The 21375-nt window shown below is 34.8% G+C and overlaps 5 protein-coding genes across 6 annotated transcripts; 2 read left to right on the top strand and 3 right to left on the bottom strand.

The window, feature by feature from the left end:
• Nucleotides 1–406: 406 nt before the first annotated feature.
• On the bottom strand, nucleotides 407–2966 carry LOC125872231 (uncharacterized). Its single transcript, XM_049552947.1, has 3 exons — nucleotides 2141–2966; nucleotides 1291–1540; nucleotides 407–811 (listed from the first exon to the last, which is right to left on the bottom strand). Exons 1-3 carry the CDS (start codon nucleotides 2935–2937, stop codon nucleotides 620–622), a joined length of 1239 nt encoding a protein of 412 aa, XP_049408904.1. The 5' UTR covers nucleotides 2938–2966; the 3' UTR covers nucleotides 407–619.
• Nucleotides 2967–3964: 998 nt separating this feature from the next.
• Nucleotides 3965–5869, top strand: LOC125874189 (60S ribosomal protein L23). Its single transcript, XM_049555034.1, has 5 exons — nucleotides 3965–4096; nucleotides 4188–4326; nucleotides 4467–4612; nucleotides 5512–5553; nucleotides 5709–5869. The coding sequence occupies exons 1-5, from the start codon at nucleotides 4084–4086 to the stop codon at nucleotides 5789–5791; spliced, it is 423 nt and encodes a 140-aa protein (XP_049410991.1). The 5' UTR covers nucleotides 3965–4083; the 3' UTR covers nucleotides 5792–5869.
• An 869-nt stretch (nucleotides 5870–6738) lies between these two features.
• On the top strand, nucleotides 6739–12623 carry LOC125872805 (succinate--CoA ligase [ADP-forming] subunit beta, mitochondrial). Its single transcript, XM_049553594.1, has 13 exons — nucleotides 6739–6817; nucleotides 6895–7016; nucleotides 7508–7618; nucleotides 7717–7828; nucleotides 8849–8913; nucleotides 9829–9906; nucleotides 10813–10887; nucleotides 10983–11135; nucleotides 11278–11412; nucleotides 11528–11692; nucleotides 11889–12011; nucleotides 12206–12277; nucleotides 12405–12623. Exons 2-13 carry the CDS (start codon nucleotides 6915–6917, stop codon nucleotides 12477–12479), a joined length of 1266 nt encoding a protein of 421 aa, XP_049409551.1. The 5' UTR covers nucleotides 6739–6817; nucleotides 6895–6914; the 3' UTR covers nucleotides 12480–12623.
• Nucleotides 12624–13186: 563 nt separating this feature from the next.
• On the bottom strand, nucleotides 13187–15040 carry LOC125873085 (CRIB domain-containing protein RIC6-like). The gene is made up of 4 exons (XM_049553947.1): nucleotides 14780–15040; nucleotides 14306–14409; nucleotides 14101–14191; nucleotides 13187–13715 (listed from the first exon to the last, which is right to left on the bottom strand). Exons 1-4 carry the CDS (start codon nucleotides 14835–14837, stop codon nucleotides 13312–13314), a joined length of 657 nt encoding a protein of 218 aa, XP_049409904.1. The 5' UTR covers nucleotides 14838–15040; the 3' UTR covers nucleotides 13187–13311.
• Nucleotides 15041–15333: 293 nt separating this feature from the next.
• LOC125873086 (glycolipid transfer protein 1) lies at nucleotides 15334–20247 on the bottom strand. 2 transcript variants are annotated; one of them, XM_049553950.1, is made up of 7 exons: nucleotides 20069–20247; nucleotides 18989–19118; nucleotides 17946–18001; nucleotides 17210–17340; nucleotides 16885–17020; nucleotides 16064–16195; nucleotides 15334–15666 (listed from the first exon to the last, which is right to left on the bottom strand). In XM_049553950.1, the coding sequence occupies exons 2-7, from the start codon at nucleotides 19104–19106 to the stop codon at nucleotides 15631–15633; spliced, it is 609 nt and encodes a 202-aa protein (XP_049409907.1). In that variant the 5' UTR covers nucleotides 19107–19118; nucleotides 20069–20247; the 3' UTR covers nucleotides 15334–15630. The 2 variants fall into 2 exon arrangements, with proteins under 2 accessions (XP_049409907.1, XP_049409906.1); XM_049553949.1 differs by having other exon boundaries at nucleotides 20057–20157.
• Nucleotides 20248–21375: the final 1128 nt, after the last annotated feature.

The following is a 21375-nucleotide window of genomic DNA, read 5'->3' as shown; positions in this document are numbered from 1 at the left end:
TCTTGTTCTTTCCATTTTGAACTACTATTTCTGCATCTCCCCAATCAAATCCACCTACATTAGGGTTACTCGTTGGTGGTTGATCAAATTTGATAGATTCACCCTCGGAAACAAGTTTTGGTCCTGGAGTCACTTTGTCCGTGTTATTTGTCTTTATATATTGAAATTAATCATGTTACATTTTCATTCTGCTCTCCAACAAAACTTCCATACAAAATGGCAACACAAGAACTTCGCTGGGGTTCATGATCCAATAGAAAAGGGCAACTTACCTTTATGCAAAGAAAATCAACCTGATTCTTGAATTATCAACACTTCTGCTACTGGAACACAAGATACCCCTTTCGTAGACGAAGACATGTATCAACAATTTTGATTTCACGAATAAACAATTCCTTAGTATCTTATTCAGTTAGTACAGAACATTTTCTTGTGCATCAATAGAAAAGAATTGTATCCATATTTTCGTAGGATTGCCGATGTAGTATGTTGACAACAAGTACACTCTTAACTCTATATATACAATTGTACATTCAAATAAGTATATACACAACACAAAAAGACAAACAAAAAGTTGGACTTGACGATGCCAGAATGAGTAATGTCCTTGCATTTGAATTCAAGAAACAGAGTGTTGCACAACTTTTGTCTCCAATGACAAGGAGTCTCTATTATGAGGTTTAGAGAGCACTTCATCCTCACAACCACTAGGCATAATGGGATTAATTCCCCCTGGATTCAATGGGAACAGAATCTTGTAGTAACCTTCCATTATTTGCCCCATATTGCAAGTTTCTGCAACCTTTGGTATCTGTTCAACAGTAAAACACTTTCTTAAGCATACATGTGACTTGTCATTGTTAGTTCAAATGATCAAATACTATCTTTTTGATAAATAGTTTTATTGCAAAACAATGACAATGTTTGGAGCAGTTTGCGAGCAACAATTTCAACGGATACCTACTATTACTCTCCAGCATAGGTACTGCAACTGAATAACTTTGCATACAAGGGATTAAGCCACTTTGGTTTATCTGGGGTTTACTTAAGCCAAATAGTTCAAGGGATTAAGCACTTCAGTAGCAAAAATATCACCAAACCATCCAACTGTTATCACAAACATATGGCATTTATGTAGATAAAATGTAAAATTTTACTATAAATGGAATACTCTATAAATGGAATACCCATTTAGTCTCTTTCTCTGTCCTATTCTGCTAGTTGATCGAGACACCACGTTCAAATGGCCCTTTTTCCTATCGGACATATGCAAGAATGGAATTTAAGTACCTGATAAATGTCTCTGAGATATCCATGGAGGTTGGTGAATTCAATGAGCTTCTTCTTGGTACATTTGAAGAGGACATTATAGACCACATCAAACCGAATCAAAGTAGTGAACAAACACACATCTGCAAGTGTCAAAACATCCCCACACAAATACCTTGATCCCCCCAAATGATCCTCCAACATTTCCAGTGTTCTAAACAACCCCTCTGCTGCTTTATCGTATGCTTCTTGACTTTGTGCAAATCCACACCTACCAGAACATAAGAAAGGCACACAAATTACTTTTTGTTCTTCTGAACTTGTACATCAAATTGTGAGTAATAGCCATGAGATTCCTAATGTCATGCTAAGAATAGATAGGATTTTTAGAAGTAAACGGCATTGCTTTGATAAGAAAAACTATACAACACAACCGAGTATACTCAACATTCAATGTGAGTTCATTCAACCAATCTTGGTAGGCAAAGTCAGTCACAGTACTTGTACGGAGTAGAATATTACTCAATATAGATTAATCGAAGTGTATGTAAACTGACTAAAAACAACTTTTTATCTCTCTCTATGTCAAACCACGTGACGTTCACTCATCCTAGACTTCCCAAAATGTGACACCAATTCATTTTTACACCAATTCTATAGTTTGTAATAACACAAAATCATTACATTATTATTTTTTTAACAACTTTGATATAGTGTCTTGCTATCTAATTAACATTTAGTAGCTATTATGTTTACAATATTTTTATGTAAGCACACTATCGCAAAAATTGAAACAAAGCAAGAAATTGGGAAAAATAGTCCAAGTATACTCCTTTCTACAGAATTACACACAAAACAAAAGGGCATTTACCTGTACACGCCATTGTTAACGGTTGGATAAATTATATCGTTCCATTTTCGAATGTCATCTTTCAATGCAGGTGGTGAAAGATCCAATTCAGGATTCCCTGCAATTTCATTCAAACCGGAATTAAAAAACTCAATAATATCATAACTCTCATTACAAAGCACTTCCTTCTTCTCCATGTCCCACAGCATTGGAACAGTTGATCGACCACTATAACCACCTCGTCTCAGCTTATAAACTTCTCTCAAGGTTTTACACCCATTAGCTTTATCCAAACCCGGAACAAGCTTATCCTTATCCGGGTCAGAAAAAACCCGGAATTCCCAAGACCCATCAATACCCGGAGAAGCAATTGAGACGGGTACAGAATCTTCAAGACCCTTAAGTGCTCGAACAATAAGAGTTCTGTGTGCCCACGGACATGGAAGGCCCACATAAAGGTGGAGGTCTTTCGGGGAGACTTTCAATTTGGGATTGAAGTATAACCGAAATTGAGACGTGGGTCGGGTATAGGATCCGGTTGGGTCTGATGGAGCGAGTTGGGACATCATGAGCTGCCACGCCGCGGACCAGGTTGAACGGACGGTGGAGATGAGGAGTTGTGGGGGGAGTGATGGACCCCATAGAAGCTTAGTGATGGTGTTTATGAGGTTAGTGTTTGAGTTTTGGTTAAGTGACATTCTTGGAGTTGAGCTCCATAGCTTAGTATGAAGAATTTTAGGATATTTGAGTTTGTGAGTTTTTGATTTCGATGGAGGAAATGGAATGGAGATAAAGGAGGAGACATGAGTAGAATGCATTTTTTTTGTTTTTGTATTTGCAGAAAGTTTTAGGAAATTCTGAGGGGGTGAAGACTGAAGAGGAGTATTGGGCTGGGTTGACTATGTTGCATACCTCAAAACATACTCATGAATTTTCAATTTTTACAAGGGAAAATTATGGGTATAAGCAAATATATATTAGTTAATTACTTAACATAGCTATAGTTTGTCTTAATTATAATTCGTGATGAACTTTTAGCTATAATTACTCGGTTCAACTTTTAACTTTTGTATAATTCGAAATTTATATAACTTTTTGTATAATTTGGAATTTGTATAACTATTTACACTTCTGTTGTTTGTAACTGTATAAATTCGTTATTTCGAGTTTATACAAAAATAACTGAATTATACAAATATACCCGCGAATAATACAAACCTGCGAGTCATATAAATCCGCAAATTATACAAACGAGGCAGCGTAAACTATTGCTACAATCTGTAAATATGCAAACTTTTGCTATGGAGCATAATTAAGTTTATTATAGTGGCTATTTGCGAAAGTTGCTCTTTTTATAAATTGAAATTTCAAAACATTTACTCAGGAGCTAAAAAAAAAAAGAAAAGAAGAAGAAGATGTTAATGTCACAAACAATAGTGTAGCATAAATAACTTACACAGTTATAGTAAACATCTTACAAAAGTAACAACTTAAAGTACTACTCTATGGATCATTTACACGTTAAAAATTAGCGTTTAATATAGTGTAAACGATATATATGGTTATAGTGATACAATTTACTTCATAATAGTATATTATTGTCAATGTTATATATTGATCAATACATTTTTCTTTTGTTTATGTAATATAAAATAATAGTAAATGGCATGTAAATTTTCATTTTATTCAAAGTAATTAAGATTTCATTTTTATCAGTTTTATAAGTAATTGTTTTCTAATCATGGATAGTAAATGGTCGAAGAAAGAAAAATCAAAATGTTCCTACATTGGGCCAAACGGGCCTGAATTTCAATAAACTAGTGAGCCTAACAAGCTTGAGACTGCAATGGACCAGAGCCCAGTAAGTTAAGCTGCATATAAAACCCTAACGCATTCGTCTGCCATTCCTCTCATTGTTAGGGTTTTGGAGGTAGAGAGTGAGCAGCTGAGCAAGACCGGCAACAATGTCGAAGAGAGGTATCGCAACGATCGTTTTACTATTATAGCTTCACTTAGTCTTAATTTACTTATCTAATTTATGATTCGATTTATGAAAATGTATATTAAGGTCGCGGAGGTTCCGCGGGGAACAAGTTCAGGATGTCGCTGGGTTTACCCGTGGCAGCCACCGTCAACTGTGCTGATAACACCGGAGCAAAGAACTTGTACATCATTTCGGTGAAGGGTATCAAGGGAAGGCTTAACAGGTTGCCATCAGCTTGTGTGGGTGACATGGTCATGGCNCGTTGGGTTTACCCGTGGCAGCCACCGTCAATTGTGCTGATAACACCGGAGCAAAGAACTTGTACATCATTTCGGTGAAGGGTATCAAGGGAAGGCTTAACAGGTTGCCATCAGCTTGTGTGGGTGACATGGTCATGGCTACCGTGAAGAAGGGTAAGCCCGATCTCAGGAAGAAAGTCATGCCTGCCGTCATTGTTCGTCAGCGCAAGCCATGGCGCCGAAAGGACGGTGTCTTCATGTACTTTGAAGGTATATTTGCAAATCATTGATTGATTTTTGTTGTCCATCACTAGAATTTGTATTCTGTTACCTAGTTATGCATCTTTCAATTAAAAAAGACAAATTATAGTTGCTCTTTTTAAATGATACTCTACTATGGTGTTTTTTGCTATGCCTTTTTGTTGAGAATATTTACCTTGATAATCATGTTTTAGAGATCATTTTAGAGTGTTGAGATAAATATTTCTGAGTGTTGAACCATCAGAACGTCTTGGTGGTATTTGAAGCAAATGATGTATGGTAAGAGTTGGTACATTTGCGAGGAAATAACTTCTGCCCATTGTGAGTAAATCATTGATTACTTTTTGCTGGAAAATATATTCTATAGACAGACCATTAACAAATGAAAACAGAGTCTTGAGTATGACTTATGAACCTTTAGGGATTGTTGGTAGGATGTATTATAGAATCTAATACATGTTCTAGACACGGTATTATTCAATCTTTTGGTAGGATTTTGAGCCTATGTATAACTAATACCTATTCAGTTTTATAGGGTGTATAACTATTACATAAAAACCATGGTTTTAGCAAAAATCTGGCTAAAGATTAAACTGTCCTTGGTACGTCAAACCAAACAGCAGACAGGAAGTAGTTACATCATAACTAATCTCATCATCCCAGCATTACTAGTACACCTTGTTCAATTCTATTCTTATACACTCTACCAAATGGCCCCATGTTGGATTAATACTTTTTGGCTCTCGTGTACAATACTGTGCTGAGCTACTTGTAATTGTTGAAGAAACTCCTGTTTTTGAGGTTCTTTAGCAAAGTCACGTCAGGAATATGTAGGAGTATCTTACAACATACATAAAAAAAAATAACAACTTGTTATCTGATCCTTTAATTTTTTTTTTCTTATACAGATAATGCTGGTGTAATTGTGAACCCCAAGGGAGAAATGAAAGGTAACATATATTTATTCCTTCCTAGACCAGATTTAACTTTCTTTTTGTTTAGTCACTAGCCCTGAGTAGTTATGGTATCACAATTAGTTTCTACTAGAAACAGATATAGCAAGCTGTTGATGTTATGCTTATCGTGTGCTCTGTTTGTCTTGTAGGATCTGCAATCACAGGGCCAATTGGGAAAGAGTGTGCTGATCTTTGGCCAAGGATTGCAAGTGCTGCCAATGCTATTGTGTAGAAGAGTTCCCTTGAGTAGTTTGAAACTCTTGTTTTTGACAGTTAAATTTATGTTTTTGGATATCAGATTGTTTTCTTAATTAAGAAATTAGTCTTTGCCGGTTTGAGAATTTTATATCAAGAATACATCTATCGCATGTCTCTTCTATATTGTGATTTTGCCTTTTCAGACGAATGCTATAATCATTTCTTAATCTTAAATTTTGGACGTATATAAAATCCAATTCACCCTGAGCTGACAAACTTAGTTTTCATTCTAGTACACGTATTTAAGCATTCCATTGTTCAAAATGTAACCTCAGGTAGTTAGTTTGATTGGTGTACTAAATTCACTATGCACTTGTCATTTTTTATTTCTTTTTGATTGGAGAGGATTGAGTATATGACAAATTCAGAGAGCAGTGTACTCGTCTCGCTAGTATTTGTTTTTTCCTCATCTAGTATTTGGCTAATTAATAATCTGGATTTGCATTGAAAGTAAAGATAAGTTGAGCTCATTCGAGTATCATCTTATTGCAGTTGATTAGGCAACAAGTTCAAAAATTGATTTGACTAATTATTTTTTTGAATAAGGGAAACAAATATGAACATTACTCTACTTGTTCTCCTTGAAGATATTGTTTCTTCGTTGCAATATATGTTTCACATATTTGCTTACCGAATGTAGTTTAACTACTCTTTAGAGAAATTAAACTAAAATGATTTTTTAAAGAGCAGTATATATTCAGAAACTAAAAGTTATTTTCCATTCATTTTGTAAGCCTCTCAATTCATAAAAAGAACCACTAATACAATAACATTAAATGTATTTTTATTATTAACACATTTGAAGTCTTTTAAATACAATCTCATAAGAAGATAGGCGTAACCTTTGAGTATGCGTACATATATTTCTTTATTTGTTTTGTATGTTAAAAAATCATATATTTATAATACTGTACCCAATGTTTAATGTAAATTCCATTTATTTCGGAGAATACACTATAACAGGGAAAGAAAAGGGGAAAATACAAGTTGGTCAGAAAAAGTAAGCTACGACTTTTATTTTATTTTTTGGTTTCAGACTTTTATTAGGGTTTCAATTTTATTGTATTTCGATCGCAGTAGAGAGGATCTGACAGAAAATGGTGAGAGGAATGTTGCGTAAACTTGCCAATCAGTCTCTTTCAGTCGCCGGAAAATGGCAGCAGCAACAGCTCCGCCGCCTCAACATCCACGAGTATCAGGTCCCCCCTCCCCTCCTATATCAGTGAAATGAGATGTTTCTGAATCTGTAAATCAAATCGCGTCAATGTTAAACTAGTTGTTCCTGCTTAGTTTGTGCACATCTCATTCTAATTCGCAATAGTTTTGATCTTCTGTTACAGTTTTTGGATTCGAGATACTGTAGGATAAAAGAATGGTAAAACTTGTTGCGTTAATGGATCATTTCTAGCTGAGATCTCTCCCGTACCTTGATGGTTGAGGAGAAGCTTGTGAAAATTTGAATTAGTGGATATCGTGTAATATTGCGCTCAATATCGTTTTTAGAGGCGAATAAGGAGATTTAGTACATACATATTTTCTTATAATTGTTCAAAGGTAACCAACGAGTCCACTAGAACACCAATAGTTGCCGCAGTTCTTATAATGCAGTGCGTGAAACTTTCTCATATCAAATAATGCTCCACATTTTTCATGATATATTGTTTTGAAGTTTTGCTTGTTATGATAGTAGGGAGCTGAGTTGATGGGAAAATATGGAATCAATGTACCGAAAGGTATTGCTGTTGCTTCCCTTGATGAAGTGAAAAAAGCAATTCAAGACGTGTTCCCTAACCAAAGCGAGGTAGTTCGAGGAAGTAGTATGCTTTGTGTAAGTCTGATATCTTTGCTACAGCTAATGACAGGGTAAATGTTTTCTGCTTTGCTGTTTTGGTGATTCAGGTCGTTGTTAAGTCACAAGTCCTTGCTGGTGGACGTGGCCTTGGAACGTTCAAAAATGGATTTCAGGGTGGAGTTCATATTGTCAAGGCTGATCAGGCTGAAGAGATTGCCAGTACTGAACATTCTCCTCTATTTGATTTTTCTAAAATATTACTCTGTGGTTACAGGGCAGACCTATGCTGTTATCTGCTTTTGTGGAAAAGATCCTTTGTTGCCAATGAATTTTTTCTTTAATGGGAATAAAATGAAGTTTTTTCTGTGTGAATTGTAGGTGTATCATTAGGTTTAATCAACTGTCAGAAGAGATATATAGCTTAGTGTTTCTTACTTGAAATGAAAGCACAATTGTGCTTGACTTGATAAGATCTTTTCCCAAGAACCAGCTAGGGATGCTACTCTGGAGATCTAAGAGGTTTTAACACAGGACATAATGCTATTTTTCTTTTAGTGGCCAGTTGTATGGTTTAAAACTTTTCTGGTGGCATCTTGTGCTTCAGGTTTTCGTCTATCCTTGCATTTGAAACTGATTTGTGGGCATCATTGGTTGAAATGCAAAGTAGTTAAGCGACGGACCTTCAAATTGTTCCTTAAAGGGGAGATGGGGTGGCCAGTGAGGGCCTTAAGGCCATTTGTTTTCTATCTTAAAGTCTTATACTGGACTTTTGAGATGGACAATATCAAAATTGTTTTGCAGGAACTGTTAATAAGCCTCAACATTTTTTATTTTTTTTTGGTAACAACTGTAAAATATTACCATAACCACCAAAGAACAGATACAAATAAAAGAGCACTTATTTCTGAAACAGAGAATAGGCCTCCCGCAAACCATAACAACTAATTACATAACAAATGCTGAATAAAGTGCCTACATGTATTTGCTTTCTTTGAACTACTAAGTAAGTGTAATCTTTCACTGATTTCCTTCTTTATCTGTATTGCTGCCTCCTCCGTATGTACACATATGTTAATAAGCCTCGACATTTTTGTTCTTACTAGAATATGCTTTTTTTGAGTGTATAGTTTTCTCATTGCCCCTCTGTTTTCTTTGTTTCTTAAATTGTCTCATGCTTTTCTTTATGGATTTGTGTATATTTTTTTAATGAACAACATTGTCAAATGCTTTTGGTTTCAGGTAAAATGCTTGGACAGATACTTGTTACTAAGCAAACTGGAGCTCAAGGAAAAGTTGTCAGCAAGGTTTGGATTTTATTATTTACATCTGTATTCTTCATCCATACATCAATATTTAATAGCTATTTAGATTTATCATCCAAAAGATTTAGATGTAAAGAGAAAGTTGTTTACCTCAAATATTATTTTCATGAGTTGTTATCCCCATCTTTTTAAGTATGGAGTGGTTGATAAAAGCCTGCTTGTGAGGCGCTTTAGCCCTGAAGCTCAGTGCATTGGTTGTATGCTTTGCCTCGCTTAGGTGGTGCTTTAGTGCTACAAAGGTGATAATGTGCACCTCAGTGTGAGCAGGCTATGCTTCAAGTAGGGTAGTGCTAAATGCTATTGATGGATATAAATGGTAGATGATTATATCATTATATCGATTGTGTAAAAAAAGGTTATAGATGAATACTTAGTGTGTAGGAACCGAGTTCACTAATCTGTATTTGCAATATAAACATCTTTGAATTTGTAGCACAAAACTCAATTCGATTTTTTAATTGATACTTTATTTCATGTATTTAGTGTAATTGCTGCTGCCATTTAATTTCTTGGTCTGTATAGTTTCTTTTATTGCAGTTAGAGGTGTAAAAACTTGATTTTCTTTCCTCATTAGCACCTTTTTGGACTTAAAAACATGCCTAGTTGCGTTTTGCACAGGAAGACCAACAAACTCTTGCCGCCTTTCTGCTAGTTTTGCCTTTGACAAAATGGTGATAGTGTGAAGTCAACATCCATAGTTAAAACCGTTATAAGCATCTAATTGATTTCATTGGTTGGTGATGATAATCACAAGTCCAAACGGTTCATTTAATGTTTTCAGAAACTCAGAATTACTAATTCTACCATCAGCATCTTATTCTCAAAAAAAATATTCTACCATCAGCACCTAGTAGGATCTGCAGATTTTCTGATACTCTTTTATCTAATTGATTGCAGGTTTACCTATGTGAAAAGATGTCCTTGGTTAATGAAATGTACTTTTCAATTATACTTGATCGTGCAACTGCTGGCCCTGTAAGTTCCATGACTTGTCGTTTCTTAAACTTGCTGGGTCCTTTGTGTCCACTTTATTGTTTTTAACGTATATTCAGAATTTATATCCTAGTCCAATGACTGTTACCCATCAATAAAACAAATAAATCCCTGTTCAATGTCGAGCCAACTTTCACTTCTTACTATTATATTTTCTAACACCACTGGGTACCTCCTCATGAGATTAAGGGGAAAAGAGAGAATTTAGCGTTAATAGAAGAGGATAATGAAGGAATTTCTCTGTCTACCTAAGTTGCTTCTTCGTTTTCACTGTTCTCTTAAGTAATAATTCATTTTTTATTCTGACTGCATAGGTATCTTTCTGAATGTACAGAATAAGTAAAAAGAGCATCCGCCTGCATCGTTGATTCTATTGAATGAAACCCAATTTAGAAACATGTGCTGCAGTGTGTAGCTTCTGTCCTATGAGTGGATAGTTCAATGCTGCTTGAGACTGATGCATGCTAACATCAGTCATGCTTGTGTTCTAATTAGTGCTTTTTTTTCAATGAAGTATGATTGTTAATGAGAGAACCTAAGTGCTTTCATAATTCTTTATGTCCTAAGAAGGTCAGTCAAAAAGTTTGAAGTACTAGGACTTCCTTCAACTTTCAAGAGTAATTCTAATATAGATATTTGAAAGTTCAGGAAACAATATTATTCAATTTGAGTCCCCCATTAATTAAATGTTTGGGGGCGGGGGATGTTGAACCCCTTAAACCTTAGCCGGCAATCTTTTGTTTTTAAGTTTTGCTGTTAAATCCTAGTACAAAATTTTCTTTGTACTTCATTAGTTATCTTGATCATTTAGGGGATGTTCACTATCATATTCAAATGTTTTGTTGATCTATGGTATGAAGCTGCTTACTGTTGCCTTTTGTATTGCAGCTCATTATTGCTTGTCGAAAGGGTGGAACCAGCATAGAAGACCTAGCAGAAAAATTTCCCGACATGATTATAAAGGTTACTTTTCTTTCAATTTCATCCAAGATTTAGCAATTTTGTTTTGTTGCTATTGTTGTCAACTAATAAAAGTTCTCGGCATCTGTATTTTCCAGGTTCCAATTGATGTTTTCAAAGGAATCAGTGATGAAGATGCTGCAAAGGTTGTTGATGGATTGGCTCCAAAAGTAGCCGACAGAAATGATTCAATTGAGCAAGTGAAAAAGTTGTACAACCTTTTCTGTGAAACTGACTGCACAATGTTAGAGGTAAAGCATTTTGATCATTTGTTTAGAAGCACCTTCTGGAGACTTAGCAAATTGTTCCACAGATTAAGAATTTGTAGCAAGCATGCCATTAAGAAAAATAATCTCCCTATTTATATCTAATTCTAAACATTTGTCTGGGCAGATCAACCCCCTTGCAGAAACATCTGACAACAAGCTGGTAGCTGCGGATGCAAAGCTCAATTTTGACGATAATGCTGCTTACCGTCAAAAAGAAATCTTTTCTCTTCGCGATTCATCACAAGAAGATCCTCGTGAGGTAACTCCTTGTGATGTCTTTATTTGAATGTTACTGAAAGCGCTGACTTTTCATCTTTGATGCAACTATATACAAGTTCTCATTTTTATTTGGTTTACTCTGGTCAACTCCTCAGGTTGCTGCTGCAAAAGCTGATTTGAATTATATTGGCTTGGATGGAGAAATTGGTTGCATGGTAAATGGTGCTGGATTGGCAATGGCTACCATGGATATTATTAAGCTTCATGGGGGAACTCCAGCCAATTTTCTAGATGTTGGTGGAAATGCTACTGAAGGCCAGGTATATGTGGTTTCTTGATAATGCAATGTGAAGAACAGTTGTCTAATGCTCATTTGCATGTTTGCCAGCTATATTTTGTAATAATTGAACAAGAGTATTATTATATTGAAGTCTATTATTTGTCTTAATGAGTGGTAAATGTTGAAAACTTCAGAATCCACAAATGGTTGAATTTCTTTCTTGTGCTTTGGAGTAGGTTGTCGAGGCCTTCAAAATTTTGACTGCAGATGAGAAGGTGAAAGCTATTTTGGTGAACATCTTTGGAGGAATAATGAAGTGTGATGTGATTGCCAGTGGTATTGTTAATGCTGCCAAACAGGTTAGTTTTGTGTTTTTTGTGATCTTGCGTCTTGGTTGGTTTGTCCAACAATGTTGTCTATTTTAGGATCAATTTTGTGTCTGTTTTGTCCCATTTAGCTAACACATCAATATTTACACCTGACCTCTGTTTCCTTGAGGCTGCAATTAAGCTCCATGCATAATGTGCTGATTCTTGTGGGCTTGTGATTTAAGGTTCAACTGAAAGTGCCTGTGATTGTTCGTCTGGAAGGAACCAACGTCGAACAAGGGAAGAGAATTCTTAAGGTAAATCTTCAACTTTGGCGTCTAGGCATGAACTTTGCCTTGCCCTAACAGTTGCTAATTTTGCTGTGCATAGGAAAAGTCAGTTTCAAGTAGTAAATCACCTTCTTGCCTGGTTTGTCATGTGCAGGAAAGTGGCATGAAACTGATTACCGCTGAGGATTTAGATGACGCAGCTGAAAAGGCAGTCAAGGCCTTAGCTTAGTTGAAAGAACAAAAAAGAGAACAAAATTTGTTATAATTCTAATTTGTGTAAGCCTTTTGATTGGCTCCCTTTTTTTGTCTGGGATAATCTGAATGTGCAATTCTTGATTTTACAATAAAACAATGAACTACACTTTTTTGTCAACACTTTGAGCAAGCTTGACGCTTCTTTTTAATTATCATTCATTTATAACAGTGGTATGATTGGCTATTTTATACGCACCTCGGCTAATGCAGGTGGGCGGTGGCCATCTCATTTAATAAAGCTTCTTGTTTCGGCAATAACCTAACCTTCTGATTGATGTTTCCCTACATGGTGTAATCCATGTTGGGTTTGAGAAGGATGTATGAAACTATGTTTATATAGACTTATTAGTGGAAGAATATAAGATTTTGGATGTTTTTAATTAAAAAAAGATGCTTAGAGGTCATTTTGTTCAGACTAAGTTATCTCAGATTTTATAAATTTATCTCATTCATAAACCAAATGACCCCTTATTAGTTACTCCTGTTTCAATAAAGACATTTTGCTGAATTCGACATATCTTAGTTTAAGATCACTGAATTTGTGTGTCAAAACAAATTGACATGGAGGCAGTTACTACCTAGAGAATTCATATATTTTCCTTTCCTCGTATTCAGAAAGAGATTTTACACTAAAAATAAAATTCTGTATAATGAACAAGGTATGTTAAGGTTAAATTTTACATAAAATTCTATAAACGAAACTTTTCGAGATTTCCAAACATGTATGGAATTTACTAAACTATCAAAAAAAAGAAAAGATAAAATGCATTTGAATACATTTTTATTGTTATTTTTTCTTGTTTTTGTTATGAAATGATGCTTTCATTGTTTCTCGAACTCTGTACTGCACCTTCAGATGCTGGTGGTGCAGCTGTACTAGAAGAAGTGCCTTTAGACTTGGACGATCGGGATCCGGGGACGGTACCGCCGGGGTCGGCTTCCTTGGACTTCTTTCGCCGTGATTTTTTGGGGATATCCGGCAGGTCTCTTGCCGGAGATTCCGAGCCAGTGGCTGAATCTAGCGGGATCCGGCCGTGTTTGGAACCGTCAGCAGAGTCCTTCCTGTGGTGTCGCCGGGAACCCCTGGATTTCTTTGGAGAATCAGTCCCTCCGTTTTCCTTAGAAGAAGAATGACGCCTGGTTGACTTTGTTTGTTCTGGTTGATCTCCGACGGCAGAAGAATCTGCATTTCTGGACCTTCGGTTTGAATCTGAAATGGCATTGCATTGCATTCATTGCGGGTATAAAAAATTTTTAAAATAGGAGCATACAATTCATGCACAGTACTTTGTCCTTGATTTCTTTGTATGTTTACCTCTTTTGTGTTCTGAACCATCTGTTATGGGTCAGGTTTAATTTATTTATAAACCAAGGAAGAACTTTTAGCATGAAATTACAAGTATAGGGAAACTTGAGATCATTTTAGCCTGTGACAATTTTAGCGTTTAAAATAGACTTTCATGCTATATACGAGTATAAGAATTCACAATTCATTGCTTTGATCTTCTTGGTTAAATTTCTCCCCTCATATACTTATAGTCCATTTTTTACATTAGAAAATGAATCATTCAGGTTCGAAAAGTGACCAAACAAACCTTCAGAAACCCATTTAATTTCAGGATTATCTGCTGCTGGAGGAACCAAAGGTGCTGACTGAAATTGTCCTGGTCCATTGAATTCTTTCATCTACCATAATAACAAACATACAGCCACAATGAGGAAAAAAGAAAAAGATCAATTAAAATCATTAAGATAAAAATAACATGAAGAAAAGGAAAAAAAAAGAGAAGAATTTATTACCCAGGTTGGATTATTATCTGTTGATGGTCCATCCCATCCTATATGAGCAACATGCTTTACATCTGTGGGAAAACCAATCTGTATTTCTTTTTCTTTCTCCTCATCTGCATCAACATACATATACTTAAACCTAAATGTTTTTGTATGTAGAGTGGTGATGGTGTGAGAATAAATCTGATGTACAAAGTTGCTTGACCCGGTTAATTCAAAAGGTTAAACTAAGGAAGAATATCTATAGACAGTTTAACTTATCTTAAACGTAGAAACTTGAATTTTCATAGCCAACTAGAAAAATAAAAAGTGATCCCTATGATAAAATCTTTGTATTTGATTTCGCTTTATTCATTAAAATATTTTCATAATGATCGTTAGCCTTCCCGCAACCCTCCTTGTATGATAAACCAAATCGTTTTCTTAAACGCCCACAAAAAAAAACAATGAAAATTGTGATAGAATAAATGATCGTTCCCTCACCAAATATTTGAGAAATGTAACGAAGGCCTTTAAGAAGGCCTTTCACCTTGGTGGCCATCTTCAACTTTCTTTTAGGTCTAGATTTGCAAACCTTTCTTCAGTAGAAAGGAAGAAAATAAATGAAACTCATAAATAAATGAGAATATATTTGGTATTAATATTCAAACTTTGGACACAGAAACTCCAAAGATACAAAAATAATTTCAATAAATGGACTCAAACCCTCAAAACTTTTAGGTTCGACTCCTCTCTAATTATCACAAAACAAAATGCTGTTAAAGCATTCCTTTCGTCCATTTAATGGCAATGAATTGCTGGACAATACTAACCAGACATATATGTCATAAATTTAGGGATGGGAATTAACTGTTGTTAATTATATTTAAGGAAACTCCTTCGCAAATAATTACATCTGCAAAGCTATTCCTATCCGCTTATAATAATCAAGCACATAGCTAAAGTAAATAATAATAAATCAACTTAACGGAAATATTTTTCTTTGGGTATATAAATTGCTAGGACATCAAACTTGTAACTAACACGAACTAATATAATTATATAATATTACTTGCTGAAGAATACATTCACTTAAAACATTTAAATTCACAAGAGGTTGTCATGATGTATAATGAAATAAAATATTGAGTCAAACATTAGTCTCCAGAATTACTTATTGCCCTCAAACCCAGTCCGTCCCCTTTCATTATAAGTTACAAACCAGTAAACAAAATAATTCATTGTCTAATACAGCTACTCATCGTACAACAGGACAAAAGCAGGAAGTATGGTTGTTTCAGAAGTTTCTCACAGTGTCGATGAATCTCAAAAGAGTACCAAAACTTCCTTTCAGCTTAAGATGCTTTCAGTTCATCCATTCCTACGCTGGCCTGCAATAGCAACAATGATAAACAATTTTTTAACTTCTGCCGTTAATATTCCTGGAATTGAAATGCAAGAAAACATGATACTAGTGGTCCTTCAGCTATTCCTCTGGTTTCAACTAATCCTCACCACTGAAATCTCGCAAACTGCCAATAAACTTAAAAGGTGTGTTCGAGGTACCCCAAATACCAGTTTAATCAGTCATGCAGTAGAAGTGAAGACTCATTTGACAAGCAAATCTCTGAAGAACATCTACAAATTCAAGGTGTTGGAAAGGGGACCTAGTTCTTTTTTTCCTTTTGTTCTTTGGGTGGTGGTTGGGACAGAACAACTACAATAGTGTAACCCCAGATAAAATCCAAACATCTATTTGATGGATATATTCTTTATAAGATATCTTACCAAGAACTTGTGGTTCTCTTCAAGAAGCGGTGAGAAAGTAGTACAGAATTTTTCGATGTCACTATTAATATCACCGGTCCCACATATTACATCCATAAATTTCTTCCTATCTGGAGCGAGCTTCATTGCAATCTGTGATTACAATCCACAGTGAAGGAGTTAAGAGAGAGAAAATTGGACTTCAAAAATAGCAATGCCAGATGCCTGGCTGGTTGGTCCTACCTTCAGTATAAATTTTAACAAGGGAGCAAAAGGCAACAAAATTAAAGTACACTGCAACTACCTCTCAATTAAAAAATAAGAATACTGCTTAAGTTGACGAGAAAAAGCACAAAAAAAGACATTGAATAAGTAATACCACATGAATATGAGAGGAAAATGGGGGTGGGTTGGAGGGGTGGGGATGGCAGAAATAACATGAAGTTTTATCCCCTATATATCAATGAAGTGGAGATCAAACATTGTTTGTTTCTACAAGGTAATGATAAAGAACCAAATTCAAACATTCTTGTCAGCAGCAGCATATCAAGTCACAGGACTTAGACTAACATTCATGTTATAGGAGGCAAAAATGAAACTAAATGAACATTTGACTGTCTGAGACATTATCTCAACAGAAGGAAATACTACACCAGAATATGGGTACCTGGAAAACCAAAACAAGCCAACAAGGATTTTCTTATTGAAAAATCACTAACAGCACACACATTCCAGGACTAAACTAGGAAGGATCTCATACTTTGCATGATGGAAAGAATGGGGAAAGATGCAACTATTCCGGATCAATAACTTTAGAAGCGAAATTTTAAGGGTATAGTTACCGTAAAACTTGAACTCGCTATCCATCCATGCCACTTTTTCAATGTCTTGCTGTAGGAATCAGAGCAAGCTTGTGACATCGCCCAGTCCTGATGCTCCAGTAAATTTCTAAACAGTGCCACCAGAAAATCCATAGCCCTAAAGACATAATGACAGAATCTTCAAATTATAATTCAGTTGACCAGAATTAAAATGCATCGTAGAGTAACATGCTTTTAGGAAATGCATGCTGCTGAGTGATTGTGGTATGAGTGAGATCGGGGCATGGGGAAAGACATCGCCTAGAAGATTAGATATAGTAAGAAGAGATGGAGAATAATTTCCAACCTTGTCAACCAAAGAAGACCATTTGTGCAACTAGAAGAGCCTTTTGCTGTCTTTGCTTCAATCTCTTCTTGCACCATACTGTACAAGTTTGTATATTTTGTTGGGTTCGACAAGTACTTGTTTTCTAACCTCTGTAGCATCAATATTTAATAATAGATTTAGCAAGGAAGCATCCACAAAATTTTCAAAATCGAAAGATCAGACCGTGTTTGCTAGCTGTATGCAGCAACATAAATCAAAAGAAAACATCTACATGGTTCAGGGAACGAAGTGCCTAAGAATATCTAGCTCCATAACATAGGAAATAATCAACCAAGGTCAGAATAATTCTGTTGCCTGGCTGAATAAACTCAATTTTCTCAAGATAATTACTCTACAAACTGTGATAAAAACCCATTTATTTGGATATTCTAGATTACTGGAAACAATTGCTTAACAGGGCTTTTGAGCTCATTCAGGAAAGGTAATTGGTAGAAAGGGCCAGAAGAGAATATTATCCTGCACCTACGAAATTAAATAAGTAATGAATCAATTAACGGGAGAGAATGAAATGATAAATCAAATAATTAATGAGGACAAATGAGAGGAAGAAAAGGGACTTTAATAGAACAAATGTTGTGAAATTCCAAAATCAAAGCATTATTACTGAGTGATAGAAGGTAGAATTTAAGCAATAGAAAATAAGCAAGCAAAAACCTGAAAAATTTCAGATAAAAGGCAAAGATGGGAGACTGACCGTTATATTTCCACCAATGTCAGACTTGACCAGTGCCATGGCAGCTCCAAACTTTTCTAGATTGGGAAAAAACAAAAAAGATAATCAGTTTACAGTTAACATGGATCCAGATTGCTTTTGAGATGTACAAGATAACTTACTAAAGAGGTAAGGAACATTCACTTAGAAGCTTTATGCAACATAAGTGAAAATAATTTGACAAATTACTAGTACATCCTTCTGCAAGAAAAGAGCCCTTTGCATAAATTTCTATTTGCAAGACTAAATAGCAACTTTTGTAGCTAGGACTCTTTAAAAAATGTTGCCGCACCCGTGTTGGATTCTTCCAAAATACACTTTTTTGGAGTATCCGACACACACCATCGATATTTTTGAAGTTTAGACTTTAGATAGCCACTCACGTTTAAGAGTAAAAATGAAGTTTCAAGGGATGTGTTTGCTTAAAAATTCTGGAAAAAACTTGTTTGCATTTTCAACCATACACCAAAAAATAAATCTTCTGTTTTCGTAAAAGTTGTTCTTCAAAATTCACATTTTTTCGCAAAAACTGAAAATCTAATCTATATTGAACCAAACACATAAAATTTAACAATTCAGCCTCTTCTCTGAACTTCACTTTGAAAATAAAATTATTATGAATGTGTTTTAAATTAGTTTCTTTTAAATGTTGTAACTTGTAAGTATTAGATTATTTTTTGTCTTTTAAGTGGCATCCACCCAAGAGGGTTGCTACCCACAGGACACACTACGACATTTTTGGAGATTCCGAGCTACATAGGTTTTAAATGTCAAAATTAATCAATTTCATAACTCAATTTGATTAGGAAAATTAAGATCAAGCATTAGATCGACCAGAAAAAAAGGGAGTAGCTAGAGTGTTTGCACCTTGAGACAGCACTACTAAGAAGCTTAAGCGAAATTCTTGATAGAAATAAAATAACAGCATAATTTTATTTTTAAAAGTTTTTGACCACTCAAAAAGTAGTCAAAGCAACGGGGATCCCTAAGTTATAGATCCCAAGCTAAAACACAAGATATAGTACCTATAATAGGTAAGATGTGTTTGCAGACATCTAAGAAAGGTCTGGTAAGCATTACTCCTTCCTCAGACTTGACATGCTTGATTCCTTCTAAAGCAGGGGCAAAGACAGTGCCTTCCATTCTTGTGCTTTCCTGCAGTGTATAGCATCATAAAAGTTAAAAATCATTTCAGAAGTACATTTAAATGGCAATGAAAACCTTAATCCACTAACTTAACAACTCTAGTAGAAAGCGTTGCAAATAATGAAGCTCAAAGACAGAGAGACATAAAATTTGTCTTATTGGTGAAAGTAAAGATGCTTAATATCAACATATAGTCAAGAGTATCTGCAGAAGTTATTACAAACTACACACTTAGGTGTCAAGCAAACCAATCGGGAAAATGACCAATATGTTGAGATATCTGGATTTCATATGGTAAAGGCAACACTGAATGCAATGAATAGTATGTTGCCGTAAAGAACAACCACAATGTACAAAGAATCAAATGCTGATGATCAACTTTTTACTCCAATTCAACGATCAGGATTATGCTGATGTATATTTTCCAAATATATTCAACTATAGATATATAGGCCAAGCTGAAAATAGTTGATGCACATATTAATTAACAAATCAAACAAAAAAGGGCTAAGATCACGTAGATCCTAATCATCAACTTGATTATCCATTAAACAAAGATATCTGACTATTCAATCCACCATCTGCAGAATCATAAACTACAAATGTACTCCGAAAAAAAGGATCAAACCGCTAGTTTGCTTACTGTTAATAGTTCATAGAGGCGGATCCAATATCAGAAAAGCAGTGAACACAAACAAGCATGAGCCAGTAGATATCTACACATGCATCCATTTCTTATATGCTGGATCGACCTTTCTACACGCAATCAAACTAAATTTCTAAGCAAATTCTCGTCCAATTCAAGGAAAACAGTTTTTTCAGTAAAAAAATCAAACGAGATTTGCTTACAGAAATGCTAGATCTTCAAAAAAATTGAATGATACAAGTAAATCGAAGGAATTGAACAAAAGATCGCGTATAATCGAGAACTGATATTTGATACTTACAAAAAGATATACCTTATCAATGTGCTCTCTCTATATTTTTGAGCTTTCGAAGAACGCTACTGCCAAGTGTGAGGAACAAATGAAGAAGCTTTTGATATTTATATACAGGCTAAGGACTGTGATCGATTCGGCGGTTACGAAACGCAAGGCACGGTGTCGTTTTTGCCTGCGCGAATTTTGCCAAGTTTGGACTATGGAGTACGAGAGTCCATTTGTTTATTTTTTGGAATTTTAATTGGGATATCAAAGTTTTAGATTTTTAAAATAGTTACATACTTGGATGTACTATAAATAATAAGTTATATTTTTTTTACAGATGATATGTCGAAAGAATTATTAAAGAGAAAATTATTATTTGACAATTCGTGAAAGGAAATTTAGGTTATGCATATAATTTGTTTTAAAATTTAAATATCTATTTTAAATAAAATATTTTTCAAATCAAAAAAATTAAGAAATTGGAATCAATAGAGAGTGTAAATAAGATGAGGAGAAAAAGGGGAACAAAACTAAAACAACTACGAATAAAAATTTTCAAGATCAAAGTTCTTGTGGATTTTTTCTTCTTTTTTTTCCCTAAAAAGTTCAGACTTTAAAAAAAAATCTTAAAAAAAATAAAATTGGTTTTTATGTATTTTATAAGGTGTATATAAACTTTTGAGTAATTGAGATTTGATTCAGATTAATGTTGACACAAAAAAAAATTTGATAAGATTATACACACAATTTGGTGATTCATAAGAATTTATGAACAATTTATAAAAATCCATATGATCGTGAGAACTTGTAATCGAAAAAATGCGTACCCTTCTATTAAAAATTTGTGGTGCTATGTTGGGACTTGAAAATAATTTATTCTAAGAACTCGATGATCGTGACGAATTAGAGCAAATTATGTCTTTGTGCATCCATCATAAACTTCTTGTATATTGTTAGAATTTGTGAACAATAAAAATTTCGATATAATTTATACTAGATTCTTGGTGAGTTGTTGTGACTTGTGGCAAATTTTGTCTATTCATCCAAATTTCGGACAATCCATCAAGACTTTGTGCTAAAGTACTGTGGCAGACTCAAAATTTTCATTAAGAGGTGTCAATGGTTGTAGTAAAAAAAATTATAATGAGTACAGTAGGGCTTGAACACACAATTTGATGGAAATCTTGCAACCCTTTAACCAATAGGCTAAACCTTCGATTTGTTTCAAGAGGTGGCAATACTCATATAATTGTATATATATTTATTAAACTAAAATTTGACCTCTATATACGATGTAATTTTTCGACAAAAGAGTGTCGCTTGACACCCCTTGACCAAGG

This window comes from Solanum stenotomum, chromosome 8, assembly GCF_019186545.1.
Source record: "Solanum stenotomum isolate F172 chromosome 8, ASM1918654v1, whole genome shotgun sequence".
NCBI classification, from domain to species: Eukaryota; Viridiplantae; Streptophyta; class Magnoliopsida; order Solanales; family Solanaceae; genus Solanum; species Solanum stenotomum.
This window is presented reverse-complemented; position numbering and strand designations above follow the sequence as displayed.

Excerpts from the sequence above, each read along its gene's own strand:
- LOC125873085 (XM_049553947.1), bottom strand. The coding sequence starts at position 14,837 with ATGGCCACCAAGGTGAAAGGCCTTCTTAAAGGCCTTCGTTACATTTCT. Across the intron at positions 14,410-14,779 it reads TTACATTTCTCAAATATTTG|ATGAGGAGAAAGAAAAAGAA; the intron begins GTGAGGGAACGA and ends ATGTTGATGCAG. Across the intron at positions 14,192-14,305 it reads CAGATAATAATCCAACCTGG|ATGAAAGAATTCAATGGACC; the intron begins GTAATAAATTCT and ends TTATTATGGTAG.
- LOC125872805 (XM_049553594.1), top strand. The coding sequence starts at position 6,915 with ATGGTGAGAGGAATGTTGCGTAAACTTGCCAATCAGTCTCTTTCAGTC. Across the intron at positions 7,829-8,848 it reads TCAGGCTGAAGAGATTGCCA|GTAAAATGCTTGGACAGATA; the intron begins GTACTGAACATT and ends TTTTGGTTTCAG. Across the intron at positions 11,413-11,527 it reads CACAAGAAGATCCTCGTGAG|GTTGCTGCTGCAAAAGCTGA; the intron begins GTAACTCCTTGT and ends TCAACTCCTCAG.
- LOC125873086 (XM_049553950.1), bottom strand. The coding sequence starts at position 19,106 with ATGGAAGGCACTGTCTTTGCCCCTGCTTTAGAAGGAATCAAGCATGTC. Across the intron at positions 17,341-17,945 it reads ACATTGGTGGAAATATAACG|AGGTTAGAAAACAAGTACTT; the intron begins GTCAGTCTCCCA and ends TTGATGCTACAG. Across the intron at positions 16,196-16,884 it reads TAGCGAGTTCAAGTTTTACG|ATTGCAATGAAGCTCGCTCC; the intron begins GTAACTATACCC and ends TTGTAATCACAG.
- LOC125872231 (XM_049552947.1), bottom strand. The coding sequence starts at position 2,937 with ATGCATTCTACTCATGTCTCCTCCTTTATCTCCATTCCATTTCCTCCA. Across the intron at positions 1,541-2,140 it reads GTTAACAATGGCGTGTACAG|GTGTGGATTTGCACAAAGTC; the intron begins GTAAATGCCCTT and ends ATGTTCTGGTAG. Across the intron at positions 812-1,290 it reads ATCTCAGAGACATTTATCAG|ATACCAAAGGTTGCAGAAAC; the intron begins GTACTTAAATTC and ends ACTGTTGAACAG.
- LOC125874189 (XM_049555034.1), top strand. Across the intron at positions 4,327-4,466 it reads ATCAAGGGAAGGCTTAACAG|GTTGCCATCAGCTTGTGTGG; the intron begins GTTGCCATCAGC and ends AAGGCTTAACAG. Across the intron at positions 5,554-5,708 it reads CCCCAAGGGAGAAATGAAAG|GATCTGCAATCACAGGGCCA; the intron begins GTAACATATATT and ends TTTGTCTTGTAG.